General features: G+C 48.2%; 1 protein-coding gene and 1 long non-coding RNA gene across 3 annotated transcripts in view; one reads left to right on the top strand and one right to left on the bottom strand.

The window, feature by feature from the left end:
• Positions 1-339, top strand: part of LOC140393999 (uncharacterized) — a 120591-nt gene extending 120252 nt beyond the window's left edge. For both annotated transcript variants that reach the window (XR_011935802.1, XR_011935803.1), the window contains exon 3: positions 110-339. This is a non-coding gene — a long non-coding RNA (uncharacterized lncRNA). The remainder of the gene's footprint in view (positions 1-109) is intronic.
• LOC140393998 (ectonucleotide pyrophosphatase/phosphodiesterase family member 7-like) overlaps positions 1-27834 on the bottom strand; it is a 132723-nt gene that overhangs the window by 24424 nt on the left and 80465 nt on the right. Inside the window, exons 3-5 of the mRNA XM_072480740.1 lie at positions 12358-12981; positions 9997-10243; positions 91-208 (exon numbers count right to left, since the gene is read on the bottom strand). Of these exons, the coding sequence (XP_072336841.1) occupies positions 91-208; positions 9997-10243; positions 12358-12981 (989 nt within the window). The remainder of the gene's footprint in view (positions 1-90; positions 209-9996; positions 10244-12357; positions 12982-27834) is intronic.

The raw sequence follows: 27834 nt of genomic DNA, 5'->3' as shown, positions 1-27834 counted from the left end.
ACCAGTCAATTGTTTTTCATTGCAGTGTTAATATAAGCCAATTTGTGACACTAATAAAGCTTATTATTATTATTATGAATGTTTTCTTACCTTTTATTTCTTTTAACAGCATAGTAAATCACAAGTATTATAGCTACTAAGACCAGGAATGTGAGGACGGCACTTAAAGCTATGACTGAAGAAGGATGATCTGATGTTCTGGGCTCCTCTGCAAGAAAATGATGCAAATGTAACTTGCTATTTCACATTCCTTTTTGTGTATTTACTGATAATAACAAACTTCAGCCACTTTAACTGAAATGTACGACTGCCATTAAAAAGCTACATCACTGTCCAATATATAGAGAGTAAATCAGTTCTTCAATTTGGACTTAGAACATAGAACATAGAACGATACAGCGCAGTACAGGCCCTTCGGCCCACGATGTTGCACCAAAACAAAAGCCATCTAACCTACACTTATCGCTCTCTCTCTCTCTGTGATATACACACAGATCTCTACTCACATTGTTCATGGCAAATTGAAACGTGATAGGCTCAACTTTCATTTTTGTGTCACAAAGAAGGAAACAGGAAATTTTCCAATGTCATATTCCCAGCCCCTACCCAGTAGAGCTGATCAGCGTGATTTTCACCTGAGTGGAGGAGCTTCTGATTGAAATCAGACGTGCTGACCCCCAGCTATCTTGGGAGTGCAAATGAGGTCGGCAAATGGAAGGTTCAGTGACCACATCTTGGGTTCTATAAAACATACCGCCCTTCTACATGACTGCTATATTGCATTTGCCTGCCTAACTGCCAAACGAACCTCCATGTCAATCTTAAGAGAACGTTTGTGCTTCTGATTTCCTATGCATTTCCCCATTTGGAAAACAGTTCTATGCTTCTATTCTTCCTGACAAAGTGCACAACATTCTCATCCAAACCATTGATATAGATAACAAACAGCAATGGGCCCAGCACTGACTCCTGAGGTATACCATTAGTCACAGGCCTCCAGGCTGGCAAGCATCCTTCCACCATTACCATCTGCTTCCTATCATCAAGCCAATTGTATATCCAATTTGCCAGCTGTCACTGGATTCCATGTGATCTAATCTTCCAGAGCAGCCAACCATGTGGAACTATACTGAAGTTCATATAGACTTTGGGTGGGATTCTCCGACCTCCCCGCCGGGCTGCAGAATCGCTGGGGGACGGCGTGAATCCCGCCCCCGCCAGCTGGCGAATTCTCCGGCGCCGGGGTTTTGGCGGGGGCAGGAATTGCGCCGGTCGCTGGTAGAGCACCACCCGACGCTTCTCCGGTCCGCGATGGGCCGAGCGGCTGCCCATTTTAGGCTGGTCCCGCCGGCGTAAATTAGACCTGGTACTTACCGGCGGGACCTGGCTCTGCAGGCGGCCTCTGGGGTCCTCGGGGGGATGCGGGGAGATCTGGCCCTCCGCCATGGCCGGAGCAGAGACGAACCCCCCGCTGCATGCGCTGGGATGACGCCAGCACACGCTGGTGCTCCCGCACATGCGTCAACACGCGCCGGCCAGCGGAGGCCCTTCGATGCCGGTTGGCGCGGCACCAAGCCCCTTCCACGTCGGTTGGCGCGGCGCCAACCCCGCCGGCACCGGCCTAGCCCCTGAAGGTGCGGAATCCTCACCTTCCGCACCTTCCGGGCGGCCCGACGCCGGAGTGGTTCACACCACCCCTCGGCGCCAGGACCGCCCGCCCCGCCGGGTAAGGGAGAATCCCGCCGTACATCTTCTACCTTGCCCACGTCAACCTTCCTGGTCACTTCATCAAAGAACTCGAACAAGTTTATAAGGCTTGATCTCCCATGCACAAAGAACAAAGAAATGTACAGCACAGGAACAGGCCCTTCGGCCCTCCAAGCCCGTGCCGACCATGCTGCCCGACTAAACTACAATCTTCTACACTTCCTGGGACGGTATCCCTCTATTCCCATCCTATTCATGTATTTGTCAAGATGCCCCTTAAATGTCACTATCGTCCCTGCTTCCACCACCTCCTCCGGTAGCGAGTTCCAGGCACCCACTACCCTCTGCGTAAAAAACTTGCCTCGTACATCTACTCTAAACCTTGCCCCTCTCACCTTAAACCTATGCCCCCTAGTAATTGACCCCTCTCATCAATCATCTTAGTGACCTCCTCGAAAAACTCTATCAAGTTAGTGAGACACAACCTCCCCTTCACAAAACCATGCTGCCTCTCACTAATACGTCCATTTGCTTCCAAATGGGAGTAGATCCTGTCTCGAAAAATTCTCTCCAGTAATTTCCCTACCACTGAAGTAAGGCTCACCGGCCTGTAGTTCCCTGGATTATCATTGCTACCCTTTTTAAACAGAGGAACAACATTGGCTATTCTCTAGTCCTCCGGGACATCACCTGAAGACAGTGAGGATCCAAAGATTTCTGTCAAGGCCTCAGCAATTTCCTCTCCAGCCTCCTTCAGTATTCTGGGGTAGATCCCATCAGGCCCTGGGGACTTATCTACCTTAATAATTTTTAAGTCACCCAACACCTCGTCTTTTGGGATCTCAATGTGACCCAGGCTATCTACACACCCTTCTCCAGACTCAACATGTACCAATTTCTTCTCTTTGGTGAATACTGATGCAAAGTATTCATTTAGTACCTCGCCCATTTCCTCTGGCTCCACACATAGTGCTGAGGGGAAAGGACTGAGGGGAAAGTGCTGAGGGGAGAGAGCTGAGGGGAGAGGGTTGAGGGGAAAGGGCTGAGAGTGCTGAGGGGAAGTCCTGAGGGGAGAGTGCTGAGGGGAGAGAGCTGAGGGGAAAGGGCTGAGGGGAGAGTGCTGAGGGGAGAGGGCTGAGGGGAGAGGGCTGAGGGGAGAGGGCTGAGGGGAGAGTGCTGAGGGGAGAGTGCTGAGGGGAGAGGGCTGAGGGGAGAGTGCTGAGGGGAGAGTGCTGAGGGGAAAGGGCTGAGGGAAGAGTGCTGAGGGGAGAGGGCTGAGGGGAGAGGGCTGAGGGGAAAGGGCTGTGGGGAGAGGGCTGAGGGGAGAGTGCTGAGGGGAAAGGGCTGAGGGGAGAGTGCTGAGGGGAAGTGCTAAGGGGAAAGGTCTGAGGGGAGAATGCTGAGGGGAAAGGGCTGAGGGGAGAGGGCTGAGGGGAAGGGAGCCAGGCAGGGGGGGATCTCACTTGGTGACACGCCCCCGAACCCGGCATTGGAAATCTCCCGGTCCTTGGGTGCACCAGCTATGCCCTGTGCCCTCTGCTCGTGCACGGTGAGGGGCCGGAAGTCAGGTTTGCCATCTCCTGTTTGGGCCCGCTCTCGTTGGTTCTGGGTGCTCTTCTCCTGGGGGGGAAGGGCACACAAGTAACAGCATTGTTAGGCGGTCCGATGCAGGCAGCGGCAGTTGGGTCTATGTTGGCATGGGTGCAAAGGGCAAACGGGCAACTGCATGGGTGGCTGCAGCCATGTGGGTCACAGCTGTGGTTGTACCATCCACAGGGGGAAGGGGTGGGGGGTAGAGGGGTTGGTGCCATGGGCACATTGCTGGGTACTCACCCTGGCTGCCCTGAGTAGGTCGTTCACCTTTTTGTGACACTGCTCGCCAGTCCTGGTTGTCACCGCGATGGCCGTGCCCACCTCCCTCCACAGACACCGGGCCACATTGGCTGGGACCCTCTGACCGGGTCCGGGGTACAGGCGCCCCTTCCTCTCCTCAAGGGCATCCAGGAGCGACTCCAAGTCGTGGTCCGTGAACCGGGGTGCTGCTCGTCGTGGCGCCATCTTGCTCCGTCAGCGGTCTGTGCGCTCACGTCGCCTTATGTGCGCCGCGGAACCGTGTCGATTGCGTGGCGCCGCGTCTCTGACGCTACTCTGAGGCCACATCCCCGCACTTCCTGCCGTGCCCGTACTAGCCCCCGTGTGGACCGGAGAATGGGGCCCCGAAATGACCGTTGATGCCGGCATGCAACACTCTCATTTTGAAGCCGGATGTCAACACTTCGCTGATGTATGGGAGAATCCCGCCCAGAGTTCCAATGAGACTATGGCCGGGATTCTCCAATCCCGCGACCAAGTTCTGACGCCGGCGTGAAAAGCGGCGTGAACCACTCCGGTGTCAACGATCCTCAATTGTCCAGTATGCTCCCCTTCCTAGGGGGCGAGGTCGGCGCCGGAGTGGTCCCCGCAACTCCAGCCAGCACGGCACGGCCGGTGCGACTTCGCGAACGAGTGGAATCATGACGGCCATAGCGCGCATACGATGGGTTCTCGTCTCCGCTCGGGCCCCCGGGCAATATGGCGGAGACCTACAGTGTCCCGGCGCGGAGGAACAAAGACCCCCACAGAACCAGCCCGCCCGCCAATCGGTAGGTCCCAATCGCGGGCCAGGCCACCGTGGAGGCCCCCCCTGGGATCGAAACCCCCGCCCCCCCCTCTCCAGGATGGCCCCCGCAGACACACCTTCCAGGTCCCGCTGTGTGGGACCTGAGTAACCCACGCCTACGGACTTATCGGAGAATCCTGCCCCCTTTGCAGCTTTGGCACCCTCGGTAGAAAACCATTTAAATCCAAAACCGCCTCTCAGCGTTCACCGATTCCGCTTACACACGTCCACTCAAACCCAAGATGAAACAAACAGCAACTTTTTGGAGTGTTTAAGGAAGCTGGCTGAGACTTGCAAGTTCGAGTCTACCCTGAGTGAATCCCATGACAACTGTTTTTTCTGCGGGAAAAGGGGCACCGCCACTCAGAGCGCAATTAAGATTGCTGTCTCCCGCGAGAGCACGGAGCTGGGAGCCCAAGAACATTGAGGGATGGTAATATTGAATCTGGGGCACTCTGGAAGATATCTCCAAGATCCAACCCGGGCGGAGGTTCGGGAGACCTGGCAGTGGGGGGCTGCCCAAAAGATGGCGACTGCTGGCACAGGGATGAATCCGCGGAGCAGGGGTACCCAGGGGTACCCAGAAAGATGCCTAGGCCCAAGGCCCAGTGGCCCGCGTGACAACCAGCCCACCTGCTGCCCCTCCAGATGGTTCTGCCCTCCTCGTGACAACCAGGACTGCTTTGAGGGCCCCTACAAACAGCGGCACTGTATTACAGCACACTTGGTCACCCCATTTCGAGTGTCCCTTGTGGTAAATAGTTACCCCATTGACATGGAGCTGGATACTGAAGTAGATGTGTCTGTGCTCAGCCACCGCATATTTGAGGGCATTCGCACCTGCCTCCACACATTGACGCCCTGAGACACCGAGGCCAGGTTGACCATCTACACCAGAGGCCCGTTGGCCATTGAGCCCAGGTATCCGTGACTGAAAGGCACCACTCCGCTAACCTACCATTGGTGATCGTCTGTGATGGGGGACTAAGTTTGCTGGGTTTGGACTGGCTGTGCTATTTTAAACTCGATTGGCAGAGGATATGCCGCAAGAACCCGCATGACCTTCCCTGAGGTGCTCACAGACGGCCTGGGAATGATTAAAGGGACTGTGGCCTGAATCATCATAGACCCGCAGGCAGAGCCTTGTTATTTCCGCACCTGCCCGGTCCCTTATGCATTGCACGTTATTGCTAAATTGGACCGGCTCAAACATTTAGGGATCATCTGACCCGTACAGTGATTGGGCCGCCCTGGTCATGCCCGTACTCAAACCAAATGGTTTTGAGCATCTCTGTGGGGATTATAAAATGACGGTGAACCGTGCTTCCGTTTGCACCGATACCTGGTCCCCCACATCGAGGAGCTCTATGCAAAGCTGAACACAGGTCAAATGTTCACAAAACTCGACATGAGTCATGCATGTCTACAGTTAATACTGGACCAGAACTCTTGCCGGTTCTTCATCGTGAACACCCACAGGGGTTTATACGAATATACCTGGTTGCCGTTTGGGGTCTCGTCCGCATACATTATTTTCCAGCATGTGATGGAAAATACCCAGGGTGGCTGGCTACTTTGACGATACCTCATTAGTGGGGCGTCTGACTAGGAACATTTGACAAACCTTACTGAGGTCCTCCGGCATTTTGAACAGGCAGGCGCCCACCTCCGGCGGGAAAAATGTGTTTTCATGCCCCAAGGTCACTTATTTGGGGCATCGAGTGGGGCAGAATGGGTTGCACCCAGTAGAGGACAAGGGGTGCGGGCGATAAAACAGGCCCCGCCCCTGGTGGCCAGACAGAACTATACTCTTTCCTCGGATTAGTGAGATATTACTGGAAATTCATCCTGAACTTGGTAACACTCCCCAGTCCCCTCCACCTCTTGCTGTGATACTGACACCGTGTCAACAGCAGGTATTTGACAGGTAAAAAGGCAGTTGTCATCCTGAAAACTACTAACAAGCTTCGACCCACCAAGCTGTTGACATGTGGCAATGTGTGGCACAGTGGCTAGCACTGCTGTCTCACAGCACCAAAGACACGGGTTCAATTCTGGCCCTGGGTCACTATCTGTATGGCGTTTGTACGTTCTCCTTGTGTAGGTGTGGGTTTCCTCTGGGTGCTCCGATTTCCTCCCACAGTCAAAATATGCATGGGGTGGGTGGATTGGCCGTGATAAATTGCTCTTTAGTGTCCAGGGATGTGCAGGTTAGATTTTGGGGTTGCAGGGATAGGGCAAGGTGACGGGGATGGACATGGATGGAGTGCTCATTTGAAGGGCTGGTGCAGACTGGATGGGCTGAATGGCCTCCTTCAGCATTTAGGGATTCTATGATCCACTTATGGGGTGGGTGCGGTCCTCGCCCACTGCAGGGCTGATGAATTAGAATGACTAATCACATTACATGGCTGGCTTACGCTCAATTATGCACAGATCGAAAAGGAGGGGTTGGTAGTCATCTTTGGAGTGCGCAAATTCCATCAATATGTTTACGGGCACACTTTCACGGTCTACACTGACCACAACTCACCATTGGGCCTATTCAAAGAAGACTGAGGAATATTCCGACCGCGTCCACCAGGATCCAGCGTTGAGCCCTATGCCTTGGGCCACACTGCCCTGGCGCGAAGATCATGCACGCATTATGCCACCTCCATAAGGCCGGCGACGCCTCCCTCCGCGGAGGAGGTGGTGGCTGCGCTCCACTTTATGGACTCATTGCCAGAGACGGCAGCACGAAAAAAGGGTAGGACAGAGATGGACCCACAGTATTCCTGGGTCCGCCACATGGTGCTGTACGGAGCCCAGCACAAGCCGTTACCTAACGATTTTAAGGCCTACATCTTCAAAATTCCAGAGCTCAGTCGAGAGGATGGCCTTTAGAGGACCAGCATGGTACTCCCAGAACACAGGCAAGACACCTTCATGCAGGACTTCCATAACGGACACCCGGGGGTGTCCAAGAGGAAGATCCTCACCCACAGTTACGTCTGGTGGCCAGGCCTTGGCACTGATGTAGAGAAGCTGGCCCAACGCATATCAGGACCAGTAGAAAGCTCCACCAGTGAGACCGTTAGAAACATAGAAACATAGAAACTAGGATCAGCAGGAGGCCATTCGGCCCTTCGAGCCAGCTCTGCCATTCATTGTGTTCATGGGTGATCATCCAAGCCTAATCAGGCTTTCCCCCCATATTCTTTTCAGGGATTGATGTTCCTGATCATTATAGATGCACACCCAAAGTGACTCAATGTCCACAGGATTCAAGCAGTGAACTTCAGCACTCATGGTATTCCGAAGGTTCTGATCTCCGACAACAGTGCTGCGTTCACTAGTGCGGGGTTCGGGCATTCATGTGCCGCCCTGTATCACCCGGTCTCAAACGGGCTGGCAGAATGGGCAGTCCAAACATTTAAGAGGGGGGTGAAGAAACTAATCAATGGAATCCGTTTAGTTACAGGACCACACTGCATGCAACCATGTGATGCCGGCTGAGCTATTCGACGTCTCCGGGTGCGGTTAAGCTTGGTCATTCTGCACATCAGGAAGAAGGTCTAACAGGGTCAAGAGCAGTCTGAAGCTGATGCGGGATGTTGGAGACCGCTTAACAGTTTCACTCCTGGGGACATCATCTGCGTCCGGAACTTTGGCGATGAAGCCACGTAGATCACAGGGATTGTGCTACGCCAAATGGGGCTGGTGGTATCATACTCTGTCCGGGCATTGAGCTGGGAATCTAACCGCCATGTGGACCACATTCGCAGCCACCTCCTAGAGCTGCCAGCGCCTGCCATTGGTGCCTCGATTCCACAGATCTCCCAGCCACAACCTCCGCTCCAACCGTCGACAGCCTAACGCCGTTTTCTCGGAACCCGACTCGGACTCCGATATGGACGTCCAGCTGCAGGAAGATGCAGATCCACGGCCATCACCACCTACACTGACACCGTCCTCGCCTGACACCGGCTCCACCGGTCCAGCCTCGACGCTAGCCGATCAGTCACCGATCAGGTATCCGCTTCCTGGGGCAAACCCTTCAACGCCGGAACACTAACACCAGGCAAAACAGACAAAGGATCCCATGGATCGGCCAGAGTACATGGACTCCGGATTTGGGGGTGGGGGGGGGGTTATGACCCCCTGTGAAGTAAGGGAGTGTTCACCATCTTATTCCCATTAATTCATAACGAGTATGAACTCCCCTGGTGATGTGGAGCTTCCCCCTTAACCCCTTAACAGGGAAGACTCCTCAGTGGGTGCTGGGTGGGGAGAGTGACCCTTCAGGGCATGGGAATTAGTAGTGCACTCCACTTTATGGACTCATTGCCAGAGACGGCAGCCCGAAAAAGGGGTAGGACAGAGATGGACCCACAGTATTCCTGGGTCTTCGTTATATCCGATCATGTGCCTGATGAGTGTCTCTCGCCCGTCGGATTCGGACTTGTGTATGACCACATTTCACCTATTGGTTCACATGGACTGTGTACTTACTGAAAACATTAGAATATAAGATACATTTTGTAACTTTTGTTATCCTACAAATCTCTATATATCTGTTAAGGTATGGCCGAGATGAAGGAGTAGTGTATTATAATTAATCTTGTTTAATAAGTTTTATTATTTTGTTAAATTGGCAGTCCTGTGACTCCTGTTCATCCACGGATCTAAACAAAAACTAAAAGTCAGGATGCCTCAAGTGAGGTTCCATCCTAGGATCTGACTTGTCCAGAAGTAATTTTAATTGCGATTGTACCAAAAGATATTCGAAAGAGCTGTCAGGCAGAATGCATATTCATGAATTATGTATCTTTCATGGATGGAATAAACAATCAATCTAGTTGCAATATATATTAAAAATGAAAATTTACAATATGTGGTTAATTTCCACAATTGTTGTCAATGGCCTGAAAATGTATTTAAAATGATAGTGTCATGGGCATGTCCCTTTAAGACATGGTTCCAGTGATGTCATTGTGTGGGTGGAGCTGGGTTGTGGCTCTGGGAGTTGGTTTTACTTTCGCTTTGGTTTGGGGCTGCTTTGTGGCTCTGAGTTTTTGCTTTCATTTTCACATTTGGCTGCTGTACTCAGAAAGAGAAGTATCTTGTCCTGTCTCTCTATCTGCATTACAAAAGCTGTTTCCAGACTACGTGATAACTTAAAAGAGATAACTGTTTTCTGGAAGAAATTCAAACCTGCTGTTTTAGAAAGGAAACAAGAGTATCCATGCCAAGTTTTAAAGACAGTAAATGGGTTGGGCCATACCTTTGAAAAGGGTTTTTTGGTTTATGGGATCTTGTTATCAAATTGGAACAGTAAAGGGGGGAAATTCATTAAGGGTTACACATAGATTACTGTAGCTGCGTGTGTTTATAAAAATGTTAACTAAATTCATATAATAAAGCTTGTTTTTTGATTAAAAGCGCCTAAGATCTCTGTTGAATAACACCTGAAATAACACCTCATCGTAACCAAAATCAATAAACAGTTGTAGGTCAGGTGAACTCCATGATATACTTTGGAGTTTTCTAAACCCTGGCCCATAACAATAGTAAGTAACCAATCTTCCTCTTAATGTTAAGGATTGCATGTAAGAGTCAAAGAAGCATTCAGAAAAACTACTCAATACCTGGTTTCTCCAATTCATTTTCAAATGAATCTATCAACATCCCATCAGTATACATTAACGATCCATTGTTGGGTTCAGGTTTTACTCCAATTAACTTACACATCAACGGATATATATGAATGCTGTCAAAAGGTTCTGACAGATAAGCACTCTTAAAATCAGGGCCAAAACCTCGGAAAATCATCTTCATGTCCATTTCTTTATTGTCAAATCCATGGTCTCCTTTATTAATGTAAATTATGATTCTCTGAAATGATAAATGGTCGATTGATGAATATCTCAATGGCTCCCACAATACTCAGACAATGAAAATTTCTTATATGACTACCTCTAGTTTCCAAAAATTACCTGTGTGTTTCAAATTAACAAAATTGTATAATCTCTTCCCTGAACCTGAGGACTTTTTGTGCCAGAATTTACAGTAAAAATACTAATGAAATTAAAGGCAATTTATCCATATTAATGTGCAAATCAGATAGCAACTTGAATATGTGCAGTTAAATGTTAAAATTTGGAAGTTATAGCTGCCTGCTGGAAAATTTAACCTCAGAAAAATAGAAATGAAGATGTAACAACTTTTTTCAATATGAAATGAACCAACTTGTTAAGGCAGTTTTTAGAAATTCATTCATGGTATGTGTTCATTATGGGTAAGGCCAGCATTTGTTGCCCATGTCTAATTGTCTTAAACTGAGTGACCCACTTGGCCATTTCAGAGAGCAATTAAGAGTCAACCACGTTACTGTGCGTCTGGAGTCACATGTAGGTCAGACTAAGTAAGGACAACAGATTTCCTTTCCTAAAGGACATTAGTGAACCAGATGTGTTTTTACTACAAACAAGGATAGTTGCCATGGTCATCATTAGTGAGATTAGCTTTTTATTCAAGATTTAATAACTGAATTTAAACTTCACTAGCTGTTGTGGCGGGATTTGAACCCATGTCCTCAGACCATTAGCCTGGCCTTTGAATCACTACACTACCATGTATTCTATAGAATCCCTACAGTGTAGAAGTAGGCTATTTGGCTCATCGAATCTGCACCGACCCTATGAAAGACCACCCTATCTCTCCAGTCTGGTGGCAAAATATGTTGGAAACAGAAATGATCAACAATTTCTAAACAAATTGAATGGGTGTTTGAGGGAAATACATTTGCCTGGTTACCGGAATAGAGTGAGGGAATCAGACTGACTTAATTGCTCTCCAGAGAATTTGGACTCAATGAGACAAAATACTGTGCGCAATAACCTTTATGATTATGTTGCACATAAATTCCCTATCTCAGTCTGGTCTACCAGAGGAAAGATAAACCTGCAGAATGACTCTATTTTAAGTTGTCCAGAGGTGGCACGGTACCACAGAACTGCTGCCTCACAGTGCCAGGGTCCCGGATTCATTCCTGGCCTTGGGTAACTGTCTGTGTGGAATTTGCACTTTAGCCCGTGTCTGAGTGGTTTCCTTCGGGTGCTCCGGTTTCCTCCCACAGTACAAAAATGTGCAGGTTAAGTGGATTGGACATGCTAAATTGCTCCTAGTGTCCAAAAATGCGCAACATAGGTGGGGTTATGGGGAGAGGGCGGGAGTTGGACTCAGTAGGGTGCTGTTTCAGAGGGTCGGTGCAGACCCGTTGGGCTGACACTTGGAAAGAGCACCTTACCTAGACTCACACCCTCACGCCATCCCCATAACTCACTAACCCCACCTAATGCTTTGGACACTAAGGGGCAATTTAGCATGGACAGGGTGGATAGGGAGAAGCTGTTCCCCTTAGTTGAAGGATCGGTTACGAGGGGACACAAGTTCAAGGTGAGGGGTGGGGGGTTCAGGGCTATTTGAGGAAAATGTTTTTACTCGGAGGGTGGTGATGGTCTGGAACATGCTGCCTGGGAGGGTGGTAGAGGCCGGTTGCCTCACATCCTTTAAAAAGTACCTGCATGAGCAATTGGCATGTCTTAACATTCGAGGCTATGCGCCAAGTGCTGGCAAATGGGATTAGAATTGGCAGATCAGGTGCCTTTCATGCGGCGGTGCAGACTCGATGGGCCAAATAGCCTCTTCTGTACTGTATTATTCTGTGATTCTGATTCTGTGACTCTGATAACATCCACGGCTGGGCCAAGTGCTGGCAAATGGGATTAGGTAGGTAGGTCAGGTGTTTTCATGCGGCGGTGCAGACCCGATGGGCCAAATGGCCTCTTCTGTACTCTATTATTCTGTGATTCTGATTCTGTGATCAAATGTTCAGATCATTTATTATTTAATTTATATAGAAAATAGAGATTCACATGTTTTGAATGAATTACTCTTTTCATGACCCTTATATAGTTAAAACATAAATAAAAGTATTTGTTACTTACCCCATTTACATTATAGCCAAGGTCTCCATAAACAAGGATTGGCAAAACACGATCATTTTTACTATAATGAAATCTTTCAGGAAACTCCTCCTTTTTATAGACTTTTAAATGAGGATGGGCATTCTTCAATGCCTGGTAAACTTCTTCTGTCTTTCCTTCCTTTGGTGAAAGCATCCCAAAGCCACCATAGTCTAAAAGCTCAAGTTTAATATTTTTGAAATCGATGAATTTTGACAGCCTGATTTCATTTACTTCAGGGGCTTTCTTTACGGTTGTCATCCCATGGTCTGAAGTTATTATGACATTTAGTTTTTCCTTCAGGTTGTGTCTCTCAATGTTGTCTATTAGGTAACCAATGGTTCTATCAATCTGCCGAATTATATCACGTCTCTCCTGTGTCTCTGGTCCCATTTTATGTCCAATATGATCAGGCTCGCCATAGTATAAAGTTACAAAATCAAAGTCTTCCTTTTCAAACCACTCCATGACAATATCAATGTTTATCCTCCATTCTGTCTCATTAGCATCTGGGTGAATAAGTGATTCCCCGAGAGATCTGTACAGTGCTTGTCCGCCGTATGTCACATTTCCTCCTGGGTAGTGGAAGGATGCAACTTTTTTTCCCTGTGAGGAGAATTCCTATTCATGAAAATATCCTTTTCTAATGGTTCAAGGCAAAATAGTGTGGTAGACAGTTCAATACCAAATAGTGTGGTAGACAGCTAAACAGGTCAGCAATAAAATAATAGAATTCCTACAGTGTAGAAGGAGGCAATTTGTCCCATCTGGTCTGCACAGAGCCTCCGAAATAGCACAGACCTGTCTCCCATCCTATTCCCGTAACCCCACCTAACCTGCACACCTTCGGACACTCAGGAGAAGTGGAGGAAACCCATGGCAGACATAAGGAGAATGTACAAACTCCACACTGACAGTTGCTCAAGGTCAGAATTTGGCGGCACGGTGGCACAGTGGTTAGCAGTGATACCTCACAGCTCCAGGGACCCGGGTTCAATTCCAGCCTCGGGTGACTGTGTGGAGTTTGCACTTTCTCCCTGTGTCTGCGTGGGTTTCCTCCGGGGGCTCCAGATTCCTCCCAAAGATGTGCAGGTTGTGTGGATTGGCTGTGATAAATTGCCAATGTCCAAAGGTTAGTTGGGTTACGGGGATAGGGTGGTGGTGTGGGCTTAAGTAGGGTGCTCTGACTTCCGGTGACGTTGATGTGCTGAGCGAGCGCACATCAGGTGGCTCTCCTCCCAACCAGAACCAAAAAGTCACTTTCAGAAGCATTTGTAGAGGTGAAAAGGTTGGTGGCGGCCCAGGGGAGTTTGAAGGGAAAGGTCGAGGACCAGGAGAACAGGTCCCGGCGGCAGAATATATGAATTATGGGCCTGCCGGAAGGCATCGAGGGCAGAGACCCGACAGACTATATTGGCCAAATGCTGGGCAACCTAGTCGGGAGGGACAGTTTCCCCAATCCCCAGAATTCGACAGGGCTCACAGGTGGCCCAGACCGAAGCCCAAGGTGGGGGGAGCAGCCGAGAGCGATTACAGCGAAGCTTCACTGATACTAGGATCGGGAAAGAATCCTGCGGTGCGCTTGGAAATGAAGGTGGGAAGGACACAGAATCCGGGTCAATCAGGATATTGGGACAGACATGGGAAAGAAAACAGCCGGGTTGAACAAGGTTTAACAAGGCAAAGTTGGCGCTCTACAAGAGTGGGGTGTGATTTGGCATGTTATTCCCAGCCAGACTCTGGGTCGCGTACCAGAGCAAAGAACATTATTTTAATACCTCGATAGAAGCAAATTACTTTGTACGGACTAGCAGCCTGGACAGAGAACAAGCACGGCTGAAATGAAGGCGTATCGGAGGAGGATCGCTGAAAGTCAGAGAAAGAACCAGAGACTTATAGTCTTGGCTATGTGACTACGCGGGACTGTACTGCCTCATTCTGAACAGAAAGATAGGTTGCAGGAGAGAGCGAGGACAGGGAAAGCAGGTGAGTGGGCGGAGAGGAAAAAAAGGCAGTCGGAGAACACGGGCAAAGGGCTAGACCAGCCCAGGGAGGGGGGCCACCATACTAGCAGGGAGGGCTAGCACGGGAGGACAGGCAGCAGAGAGGGAGCGCCTGGCCGGGGGGGTGGGGGTGGGGGGGGAGGAGACACAGCAACAGGGAGGGGGAACGCAGGGGGGAGACCGGGAGGGTGAGACGTGGGAAGGGGACAGGGGGGAGCACAGTATTTTCAGGGCACAGAACGCCAAAGAGAGTTGGCAACTGGATTCGCTTGGGAAGGCAGGGAGCAGGCAGAGGGAACAAGATGACGCTCCAAGCAGCCACTTTGGAGGATCCCTAAACTAAGGGAAACTAGGGGCACAACAACGTGGTGTACACACTGTCGGCGGCCATGTTGGGTGCCCAGCTTAACGGTGAGAACGGTGACCGCGGCCACTTTGGGCGGCCCCCTAATAAAGGGAAACCCTGCAGTACAGGGGCGCATCCATCAGGTAAGTGTGGCTGATCCCGCAGGATCGGGGGGGGGGGGGTCAGAAACCCCCCATCAGGATAGTCACGTGGAATGTAAGGGGACTTAACGGTCCGGTGAAAAGATGCAGAATCATCACCCACTTAAGAAGCCTGAAGGCCGACATAATCCTGCAGGAGACAACCTGAGGGAGAAGAACCAACTTCTGGTAAGGAAGGGCTGGGTGGGACAGGCTACGGGACGAAGGCTAGGGTAATAGCCATACTGCTGAGCAAGAGGACAAGGTTTACGGAGACTAGGACGGTACGGACCAAGGGGGACACGGTACATCATAGTCAGCGGTGCCCTAGACGGGGCACCGGTCGTACTGGTAAATGTGTACGTACCCAACTGGGATGACACAGAATTTATAAAGAAGATCATGCCGGAAATCCCCGACCTCAACACACCGACTGATTAAGAGTGGCGAATTTTAACTGTGTACAGGACCCACTGACCGACCAAGAAACTCCAGAATGGGGAAAAAGACAGGCATCACTAAGGAACTGGGAACATTCATGGAACAGGTGGGGGCTGTGGACCCGTGGAGGATCCTGCACCCTGGCGAGAGGGAATTCTCATTCTTCTCACTGATCCACAGGCATATACACCCAGATCGATTTCTTTGCAGTAGGGAAATCGGTGCTTCCAGGAATAGTAGGAGCATAAAACTCTGTGATATTCATCTCCGACCACGCTCCACATTACATGGATGTGAGGTTGGAGCAGGCCATGCCCAATGCCCCACATGGAGGTTGGACATAGATCTCTTGGTCGACAAGGCCTTCTGCCAGAAAACATCACAGGGCAAAGGCGACTATGCACTAAAGCCCGTGGTCAGGGTAAATTATAGCCTACAAGGCTTACAGAGACAGGAAAAAGAAAGCAGCCAGGCAATAGCTGATTGACTCCGTCCTGGAGGTCGATAGAAAGTACTGCAAATCACTGACCGTAGAGCTTCTGGCGGAGAGGAAAGAGTTACAAATGGATTTTAACCTGCTATCCACTAGGAAAGCAGTACACCAACTCTGCCAGACATGGGGGATCTTCTACAAGCATGGAGAGAAGGCTGGCCGCCTACTGGCTCACCAGCTAAGGAAGCAGGCAGCCACTATGGAAATAGCACAGACAAAAGACAGCAGAGGCAGACTGGTAACAGAACCAAAAGAGATCAACCAGGCATTTGAGACCTTTTACCGAGGGCAGCACACATCCGTGTTTGAAACAGTTCCTCGATGGACTGGACATTGTGGGTGAGGACAGGTGGGGAAAACTGGGAGAAATCATAGAGAGCATCAGCTCCATGCAGGCAGGGAAGGCGACGGACTTCTATAAAAAATTTGCGACGGCCCTGGCCCCACATCTAAGGGACATGTTCGCAGACTGGCTGGCGAGGGGCACCCTGCCTCCTACACTAACAAAGGCCACAATATCGGTGATACCCAAAAAAGATAAAGACCTGACGGAATGCAGCTCATACAGACCCATTTCACTCCTGAATATAGACGCAAAGATATTCGCGAAGGTTCTGGCCAAGAGGCTGGAGAACTTCCTGCCAGAGGTGGTCGCAGAGGACCAGACGGGCTTTGTCAAAGGTAGGCAGCTTATTGCGAACATCAGGCGGCTGATGAATGTAATAATGATCCCCCAGGGAGAGAACACCAGAGGTGATCATCTCCCTGGATGCAGACAGAGTCAAGTGGAATTACCTCCTTGAGGTACTGGCACGGTTTGGGCTAGGAGCAGGGTTCACCTCCTGGGTGAAAATCCTTTACCATGCCCCCAAGGTGAGCATTTGGACCAACACTGCCAGCTCTGAATACGTCCAGCTGCACAGAAGCACACGGCAGGGATGCCCACTGTCTCTGCTGTTGTTGACTCTGGCAATTGAACCCTTCGCGATCGCTCTGCGAGACATGAAAAGCTAGAAGGGCAGGCAAAGGGGAGACAGAACATAGAGTCTCACTTTATGTGGATGACCACTCCTCTGTCTCAGAACCGCAGAAAGGCCTGAGAGCAATCATGCAGCTCCTGAAAGAGTTCGGAAACTTCTCGGGTTATGAACTTAACTTGGGCAAGAGAGAGGCATTCCCGGTGAACCCAAAAGGGGGGAGGGATGGAGCTGGAGGGACTCCCATTCAAATTAGCCCAAAACAAATTCCGCTACCTGGGGATCCAAATAGCCCGGGACTGGACACAGATCCATAAATGGACTCTGACTAGCCTGACGGAGGATGTCAAGAAGGACTTACAGAGATGGAACCTGCTCCCGCTCTCCGTGGTGGGGAGGGTGCACATGATCAAATGAATGTGCTGCCAAGGTTACTCTTCCTGTTCAGATCCATACCGATCTGCATCCCCAAAGACAAGGAGTGACAAAATGATCATGCCGTTTGTGTGTGTGTGTGTGTGTGTGTGTGTGTGTGGGGGGGGGGGGTAAGAATCCAAGAATCCCTAAATCAACGTTGCAGAGGAGAAAAGACATGGGCAGCCTGGCACTACCAAACTTATAATGTTACCACTGGGCAGGTATTGTGGAGACAGTGAGGGGATCGACATGTGAACCCATCATGGAATGGTTGAGCCCAAAGAGAAAATGCTGGAAAATCTCAGCAGGTCTGGCAGCATCTGTAGAGATGCTACAAAGGACCCAAAGGGTCATCTGGACTCGAACCGTTAGCTCTTTTCTCTCCCTACAGATGCTGCCAGACCTGCTGAGATTTTCCAGCATTTTCTCGTTGGTTTCAGATTCCAGCATCCGAAGTAATTTGCTTTTATGTGGAATGGGTGAGGATGGAGGAGGCTTCCTGCAAGGGACCGACCCTCCTGGCTCTCGCCACGGCAGCGTTCCCATCCCCCCCCAACAAAACACACATCCTGCCCAGTGGCGGTAGCCACAGTAAGGATATGAAACCAGATGTGGCAACATTTCAGTCTGACCGAGGTGTCCCCCAAGGTTACTCTTCCTGTTCAGATCCACTTGCGGAAACCACAAGTTCCCACCAGCCATGGTCGACACCACTTTTAAAAAATGGAAACAGGATAGGGGGAGGCTAACAGTCAGGAACTTTTACATGGGGGACAGACTAACGATACTGAGCGAACTGGCGGACGACCTGGAACTACCGACAGGCAGGAACCTCAACACCTCCAGGTAAAGCACTTTCTCCGCAAGGATACTCCAGGGCCCCAGGAACCACATTATTAGAGGACCTGATAAACACGGACAGTAAGGAAGGGGGAAACTGCGGGAAAATCTATGGACAGCTACTGGACAAGGCGAGACTGCTACTGGACGAAGCCATACAAAAATGCGGAGACGACCTGGGGACAGAAGTGGGCTGGGGACTCTGGACCAGGGTCAACTCCCCCTTTCCTCCTCAAGGCTCAGCCTCATGCAGTTCAAGATGGTGCACAGAGCACACCTAACCAGAACCCGAATTAACAGGTTCTTCCCGGAGGGTGAAGATAAATGTGAAAGGTACTAGAGAGGCCTGGCCAACCACACCCACATGATGTGTGCTTATCATAGAATCATAGAATTTACAGTGCAGAAGGAGGCCATTCAGCCCAGCGAGTCTGCACCGGCCCTGGGAAAGAGCACCCCATTTAAGCCCCACGCTTCCACCCTATCCCCCTTTATCTCCATAACCCAGTAACCCCACCCAACCCATCCTTTTTGGAACTATGGGCAATCCAGAATGACCACTCCACCTAACCTGCACATCTTTGGACTGTAGGAGGAAACCGGAGCACCCGGAGGAAACCCACGCACACACGGGGAATACGTGCAGACTCCACACAAACAGTGACTCAAGCCAGGAATCGAACCTGGGACCCTGGAACTGTGAAGCAACTGTGCTAACCACTATGCTACCGTGCTGCCCACTTGTTATCCCAAACTTGTCGGGTTCTGGACAGCCTTCTTCGAGGCGATGTCCAAGATTGTGGGGGTGAGGGTGAAGCCATGCCTGCGAGTGGCAATCAGAACAGCCAGAGCTACACATGGGAAGTGGGCCAACTCTTTCAGGGGAGAGGTGGGGGGGGGGGGGGGCAGGGGAGACTAGAAGCTAGGGGACAGAACACCCTGAACGAAAGAGGGGGATGCCAAGGGGTGGAGGAGGAAATACCAAGAACAATTGTATGTAGATAAGAACCGCACGTGCTGTAAATATTGAACATAAAGTTTTACTGTGTATAATTGAAAATGCCAATAACAATATTCCCAAAAAAAGTAGGGTGCTCTTTCAAAGGCCGGTGTAGACTCGAGGGTCGAATGGCCTCCTTCTGCACTGTAAATTCTATAATTCTATGATTCTAATTGAACCCGGGTCCCTGACGCTGTGAGACAGCAGTGCTAACCATTGTGCCACCATGCTGCCCAATGTATGCATCCAAAAAAATATTGAAATGAAACAGATCCCAAATTATACAACTACTGTTTAAATGGAGGGCTGGTACAACAAAACTGTAAATTGGTGCAAGGCATGTTTACATAACTCTTTTTATGATTTTTGCAAAATATAATTCAGTCTGAGCAAAAACAGTGACTAATTTCAATGCTAATGACACAAGGCGATGAAAGCATTTAATTGAAATCTGAAACGGCTTGGGAAACCAGCTTGACTTCCAGCGAAACTGAGCAAATATGTGAATTAACTGAGGACATCAAAGAAAATGAGGCCTGATCATCTTACAAATGCAAAATACAGTAGGTACTGGGCAATCTGACATAAGAACAGAAAATGTTGGAAAACAAAACTCATATCTATCGGCATCTGTGGAGAGAGAAACAGAGTTAATACGTTGTCATTTGATATTACATAGAATCCTAGAATCCCAAGTAAAAAGGAGGCCATTCAGCCCATCTGGTCATCACCAAGAACCCTATCTAGGCCACTCTCCCATCCTATCCCCATAACCCCACTGTCATGTGAGAGTACCTTTAAGAAATGGGTGTTTTTATAGAATAACTGTAGTGGGTGTACCTTTAAGAAATGGGTGTTTATTACTGCAGTGATGTCAGAGTGTGGGTGGAGCTGGGCTGTCTGCCAGTTTCACTTTGAGAAAAGCTTGGGTGTGTCTGTGGGGGTTTTTTTGGTTTCGTTTTAGTGTTGGAGCTGAAGCCAGACAAAGCAGGTTTACGGTTGTCTCTCTGCCATGAAAAGACTATCTCTTGATCATTTGATGAATTCAGAATTATAAATGTTCTCAATAGTGAATTTAAACCTTGTCTTTGTGTTAAAAGGGTCTTTTGTCTCCTGAATGTTGTTTGGGAATTTATTAAGGATTACTTAGTGTTGTATTCTTTGGGGGTTGTATTTAAATTAATGGTTGCTAAGATGTTCACTGTATGTTTTAAAAAGGTTAACTTGAGTTCATAGAATAAACATTGTTTTGCTTTAAAAAATGCTTTTCCATTTCTGCTGTACCACACCTGTAGAGTGGGCCGTATGCTCCCCATACCACAGTCTATTAAAAGTTGTGGGTCCGATGAACTCCATGATACACTTTACAACAAAGAACAAAGAAATGTACAGCACAGGAACAGGCCCTTCGGCCCTCCAAGCCCGTGCCGACCATGCTGCCCGACTAAACTACAATCTTCTACACTTCCTGGGTCCGTATCCCTCTATTCCCATCCTATTCATGTATTTGTCAAGATGCCCCTTAAATGTCCCTATCGTCCCTGCTTCCACCACCTCCTCCGGTAGCGAGTTCCAGGCACCCACTACCCTCTGTGTAAAAAACTTGCCTCGTACATCTACTCTAAACCTTGCCCCTCTCACCTTAAACCTATGCCTCCTATGCTACCCTGGGGAAAGGCCTCTGACTATCCACTGTGTCTATGCCCCTCATAATTTTGTAGACCTCTATCAGGTTGCCCCTCAACCTCCTTTGTCCCAGTGAGAATAAACTGAGTTTATCCAACCGCTTCTCCATAGCTAATGCCCTCCATACCAGGCAACATTCTGGTAAATCTCTTCTGCACCCTCTCTAAAGCCTCCACATCCTTCCGGTAGTGTGGCGACCAGAATTGAACACTATACTCCAAGTGTGGCCTAACTGAGGTTCTATACAGCTGCAACATGACTTGCCAATTCTTATACTCAATGCCCCGGCCAATGAAGGCAAGCATGCCGTATGCCTTCTTGACTACCTTCTCCACCTGTGTTGCCCCTTTCAGTGACCTGTGGACCTGTACTCCTAGATCTCTGACTTTCAATACTCTTGAGGGTTCTACCATTCACTGTATATTCCCTACCTGCATTAGACCTTCCAAAATGCATTACCTCACATTTGTCCGGATTAAACTCCATCTGCCATCTCTCCGCCCAAGTCTCCAAACAATCTAAATCCTGCTGTATCCTCTGACAGCCCTCATCGCTATCCGCAATTCAACCAACCTTTGTGTCATCTGCAAACTTACTAATCAGACCAGTTACATTTTCCTCCAAATCATTTATATATACTACAAACAGCAAAGGTCCCGGCACTGATCCCTGTGGAACACCACTGGTCACAGCCCTCCAATTAGAAAAGCATCCTTCCATTGCTACTCTCTGCCTTCTATGACCTAGCCAGTTCTGTATCCACCTTGCCAGCTCACCCCTGATCCCGTGTGACTTCACCTTTTGTACTAGTCTACCATGAGGGACCTTGTCAAAGGCATTACTGAAGTCCATATAGACAACATCCACTGCCCTACCTGCATCAATCATCTTTGTGACCTCCTAGAAAAACTCTATCAAGTTAGTGAGACACAACCTCCCCTTCACAAAACCATGCTGCCTCTCACTAATACGTCCATTTGCTTCTCGAAGAATTCTCTCCAGTAATTTCCCTACCACTGAAGTAAGGCTCACCGGCCTGTAGTTCCCTGGATTATCCTTGCTTTAGGGTTCTCTAAACCCTGGCCCATAGCAAATTGGGGGCTCGAGAGGGATAAAAGTCCATCTATTGGATTGGCTTAGTGAACCTAAAGACAGTGAGGGGTGAGCATATTGTGGTTGCTTCTCAGGTGTGGTATTCTAGTTTAAGTGGGGAGTGTGTTGTGGACAATGGCTCTTTCAGAGACTCTGAAGCTTTTGTGGGTTTAGACAGTCACACGCAGTACCTTACGGACAGAGACGAAAAGCGGACTGTTAGATTTGGCAAAAGCATTGCAGTTAACATTACCTGACAAAGTATGAAAAGATGACATAATTATGGCAGTGGCTCAGCATTTAAAGTTGCCTGAGATACAGTTTGACTCATTGGAAATGGCAAAAATTAAATTACAAATTAAACAAATGGAACATGAGAAAGAATTAAAGCAGTTTGAATATGAAAGAGAGAGAGGAGAAAAAGAGAGAGAGGAAAAAGAGAGAGGGTGTTGGAACTTAGGAAAATGGCCATGAAACATGACAGTCAGTTAAATTTAGCGGATTTAAAGGGAAATGTACAGTTGGATGATAGTGATGAGGATAGAGATAAAGAGCGTCAAAGTCGAAGGCTTGGTGGGAATCTATTTAAATATGTCCAAGCATTGCCAAGGTTTGACAAAAAGGAGGTAGAAGCCTTTTTCGTTTCATTTGCGAAGGTGGCTAAACAAATGAAATGGCCACAGGACATGTGGGTATTACTGATTCAAACAAAGCTGGTAGGTCAGGCTAGTGAAGTGTTTGCATCACTACCGGAGGAGGTATCTGGGACGTATGAGGAGGTGAAAAAAATCCATCTTAGGTGCCTATGAACTGGTGCCTGAAGCCGACAGACAAAGGTGTGGAAATTTAAGGAAAGAATTTGGTCAAACATACATACATGGAGTTTGAAAGGCTCAAATAGAGTAATTTTGATCGGTGCATAAGGGCTTTGAAAATTGACCAAACGTATGAAGCTCTCAGAGAAATTATACTTTTGGAGGAGTTTAAAAATTCAATTCCTGATGTCGTGAGAACTCATATGGAAGAGCAGAGGGTTAAAACTGCGAGATTAGCAGCAGAAATGGCAGATGATTATGTATTAGTTCATAAATCAAAGCATGGTTTCCGACATCAGTTTCAGCCTGTGAGGGATAGAAACTGGGGACATGAGAAATACTCAAATGGTAAAGGTAAAGGTGATCTGATGGGAGATAATAAGGAGAGTGTACCTCAAACTAAAAAAGAAATCCAGGAGGGTGGAAGAGACGTGAAAAGTTTCAAATGTTTTCACTGTAATAAACTAGGCCATGTAAAGTCACAGTGTTGGTAGTTGAAGAACAGCACTGGGAAGGCTGATGTGGTAAAACAGGATAAGACAGTGGGGTTTGTTAAAATGGTTAAAAAAAAGCCCAAATGAAGCAAAGGAGGTGCAAAAGATTGTACAGCCTGATCAAGAGGTGATTGATAAGAAGGTGCCAGATCTCTTTCAAGAATTTACTTGTGTGGGCAAAGTTTACTCAAGTGTATCAGGAGGAGAAGGTAAATAAGTCACAATTTTAAGAGATCCGGGAGCGAGTCAACCTTTAATGGTAAGAGATGAGGAGTTATGTAGTTTGGGAAGAATATTGCCAGAAAAGGTGGTAATATGTGGAATTCAGGGTGAGAGGAGTAGTGTTCCATTCTATAAGGTAAGGTTGGAAAGTCCAGTAAAGAGTGATGAACTGGTAGTAGGAGTAATAGAGAAACTATCTTGTCCAGGAATACAGTTTATCTTGGCTAATGATATAGCTGGATCACAGGTGAGAGTGATGCCTACTGTGGTGGATAAGCCAGTGGAAAATCAGACAACTGAAGTGTTGAAGGACGAGTATCCTGGGATTTTTCCGGATTGTGGTTGCAAAGGTTGCAAAGTCACAGGTTTAAGACAAGAGGAGAAATCAAAGAGTGACGATGAAGTTGAAGTGCAATTATCAGAAACGATTTTGATCAGATGGTTGAAAAAAGAACAAGAACAGGTGGAGGATTAGGCGGATGTTTTAGTTCAGGAAAATTGGTGGAGTTACAACAGAAAGGTATCGAAATAAACCGGATGTATGAGAAAGCATACATGGAAGAAGAATCTGAGTGTATACCAGAGTGTTATTACCATAAAAGTGATGTCTTGATGAGAAAATGGAGACCTATACATATGCAGGCAGATGAAAAGTGGGCAGATGTTCATCAAGTAATATTGCCGGTAGGGTATAGAAAGGAGGTGTTGCGAGTTGCACATGAGGTACTATTTGGGAGTAAGGAAAACTCAAGCTAAAATACAAAAACTTTTTTATTGGCCTGTACTACATAAAGATGCAGTTAAATTTTGTCAATCACATCACACATGTCAAGTGATACAGAAACCTCAAGCAATGATAAAACCAGCGACCTTAATACCCATTCCAGCATTGAGGAATCTTTTACAAGGGTCCTAATTGATTGCGTAGGACCGCTTCCTAAAACGAAAAGTGGGAATCAATATCTTTTGACTGTAATGGATGTGTTTACCAAGTTTCCAGAGGCCTTTCCAGAGGATGTGTCTACTAGGTTTCCAGAGGCCATTCTCCCCTGTGGTTGTCCCCCTCTCAAACAGGTCTACCGCTTTGGATACTGTTGGGGGGAATAGCCTAGCAGGGGAAAACAGCAGCAGCCAGAGCAGTGGCATCACGGCTGGCTCTGATGTTCAGCAGGGAGGGTCAAAGCGCAGAAGAGCAATAGTCATAGGGGACTCTAGTGAGGGGCACAGATAGGCGCTTCTGTGGATGTGAACGAGACTCCAGGATGGTATGTCTCTGAACGGGTAGCGGGCATCCTGAAGGGGGAGGGAAAACAGGCAGAGGTACATATCGGTACTAACGACATAGGCATGGGGTCCTGCAGCAGGAGTTCAGGGAGCTAGGCAGAAAGTTAAAAGAAAGGACCTCTAGGGTTGTAATCTCGGGATTACTCCCTGTGCCACGATCCAGTGAGGCTAGAAATAGGAAGATAGAGCAGCTAAACATGTGGCTACACAGCTGGTGTAGGAGGGAGGGTTTCCGTTATCTGGACCACTGGGAGCTCTTTCGGGGCAGGTATGACCTGTATAAGAAGGACGGGTTGCATCTAAACTGGAGAGGCATAAATATCCTGGCCGCGAGGTTTGCTAGTGTCACACGGGAGGGTTTAAGCTAGTATGGCAGGGGGGTAGGTACCGGAGCAAGAGGTCAGAAGGCGAAAAGATTGAGGGAGAACTGGGGAATAGGGCCAGTAAGGCTCTGAGGAAGAGCAGACAGGGAGATGTTGCTGAAAACAGCGGGACTGGTGGCCTGAAGTGCATATATTTTATTGCAAGACGTATAATAGGTAAGGCAGATGAACTTAGAGCTTGGATTGGTACTTGGAACTATGATGTTTTGCCATTACAGAGACCTGGTTGAGGGAAGGACAGGATTGGCAGCTAAACGTTCCAGGATTTAGATGTTTCAGGCGGGATAGAGGGGGATGTAAAAGGGGTGGAGGAGTTGCGCTGGTTAGGGAGAATATCACAGCTGTACTGCGGGAGGACACCTCAGAGGGCAGCGAGGCTATATGGGTAGAGATCAGGAATAAGAAGGGTGCAGTCACAATGTTGGGGGTTTACTACAGCCCACCCAACAGCCAGCGGGAGATAGAGGAGCAGATAGGTAGACAGATTTTGGAAAGGAGTAAAAGCAACAGGGTTATTGTGATGGGAGACTTTAACTTCCCCAATATTGACTGGGACCCACTTAGTGCTAGGGGCTTGGACGGGGCAGAGTTTGTAAGGATCATCCAGGAGGGCTTCTTAAAATAATGTGTTGAAAGTCCAACTAGGGAAGGGGCTATACTGGACCTGGTATTGGCGAATGAGCCCGGCAGGTGGTAGAAGTTTCAGTAGAGGAGCATTTCGGGAACAGTGACCACAATTCAGTAAGTTTTAAAGTGCTGGTGGACAAGGATATGAGTGGTCCTAGGGTGAATGTGCTAAATTGGGGGAAGGCTAATTATAACAATATTAGGCAGGAACTGAAGAACCTAGATTGGTGGGCGGATGTTTGAGGGTAAATCAACATCTGACATGTGGGAGGCTTTCAAATGTCAGTTGAAAGGAATTCAGGACCGGCATGTTCCTGTGTGGAAACAGGATAAATCCGGCAAATTTCGGGAACCTTGGATAATGAGACATATTGTAGGCCTCATCAAAAAGAAAAAGGAGGCATTTGTCAGGACTAGAAGGCTGAGAACAGACAAAGCCTGTGTGGAATATAAGGAAAGTAGGAAGGAACTTAAGCAAGGAGTCAGGAGGGTTAAAAGGGGTCCCGAAAAGTCATTGGCAAATAGGGTGAAGGAAAATCCCAAGGCTTTTTACACGTACATAAAAAACAAGAGGGTAGCCAGGGAAAGGGTTGGCCACTGAAGGACAGGCGAGGGAATCTATGTGTGAAGCCAGAGGAAATGGGCGAGGTACTAAATGAATACTTTGCATCAGTATTCACCAAAGAGAAGGAATTGGTGGATGTTGAGTCTAGAGAAGAGTGTGTAGATAGCCTGGGTCACATTGAGATCCAAAAGACGAGGTGTTGGGCGTCTTGAAAAATATTAAGCTAGATAAGTCCCAAGGCCTGATGGGAACTATCCCAGAATACTGAAGGAGGCTAGAGAGGAAATTGCTGAGGCCTTGACAGAAATCTTTGGATCCTCACTGTCTTCAGGTGATGTCCCAGAGGACTGGAGAATAGTCAATGTTGTTCCTTTGTTTAAGAAGGGTAGCAAGGATAATCCAGGGAACTACAGGCCAGTGAGCCTTACGTCAGTGGTAGGCAAATTACTGGAGAGAATTCTTCGAGACAGGATCTACTCCCATTTGGAAGCAAATGGACATATTAGTGAGGGGCAGCAAGGTACTGTGAAGGGGAGGTCGTGTCTCACTAACTTGACAAGAGTTTTTCGAGGAAGTCACAAAGATGATTGGTGAAGGTAGGGCAGCGGATGATGTATATATGGACTTCAGTAAGGCCTTTGACAAGGTCTCTCATGGCAGACTGGTACAAAAGGTGAAGTCACACGGGATCAGGGGTGAGCTGGCAAGATGGATACACAACTGGCTAGGTTATAGAAGGCAGAGAGTAGCAATGGAAGGATGCTTTTCTGATTGGAGGGCTGTGACGAGTGGTGTTCCACAGGGACCAGTGCTGGGACCTTTGCTGTTCGTAGTATGTATAAATGATTTGGAGGAAAATGTAACTGGTCTGATTCGTAAGTTTGCAGACGACACAAAGGTTGGTGGAATTGCGAATAGCGATGAGGACTGTCAGAGGATACAGCAGGACTTAGATCGTTTGGAGACTTGGGCGGAGAGATGGCAGCTGGTGTTTAATCTGGACAAATGTGAGGTAATGCATTTTGGAAGGTCTAATGCAGGTAGGGAATATACAATGAATGGTAGAACCCTCAAGAATATTGACAGTCAGAGAGATCTAGGTGTACTGGTCCACAGGTCACTGAAAGGGGCAACACAGGTGGAGAAGGTAGTCAAGAAGGTAGTTAAGAAGGCATGTGACGCATACTGGGATATTGACATTTAAGGGACATCTTGACAAATACATGAATAGGATGGGAATAGAGGGATACGGACCCCAGAAGTGCAGAAGAATTTAGTTTAGACGGGCAGCATGGTCGGCACAGGCTTGGAGGGCTGAAGGGCCTGTTTCTGTGCTGTACCTTTCTTTGTTCTTTGTTCTTTGTTCTATTCCAGTACGTAATATTACAGCTAAAAAGATTGTGGAGGAGTTACTTAAATTCTTTACTTGATATGGACTACCCACAGAAATACAATCAGATCAAGGATCAAATTTTACATCAAGGTTATTCAAAGAAGCTATGGGTAGCTTAGGAATAAAACAATTTAAATCAACTGCGTACCATCCAGAATTGCAGGGAGCATTGGATAGATGGCATCAGACATTAAAGACAATGTTGAGGGCTTATTGTCATGATTATCCAGAGGATTGGGAT

This window comes from Scyliorhinus torazame, chromosome 17, assembly GCF_047496885.1.
Source record: "Scyliorhinus torazame isolate Kashiwa2021f chromosome 17, sScyTor2.1, whole genome shotgun sequence".
In the NCBI taxonomy this organism is placed as follows: domain Eukaryota; kingdom Metazoa; phylum Chordata; class Chondrichthyes; order Carcharhiniformes; family Scyliorhinidae; genus Scyliorhinus; species Scyliorhinus torazame.
Note: the sequence above shows the minus strand (reverse complement) of the source record. Positions and strands in the feature narration are given on the sequence as shown.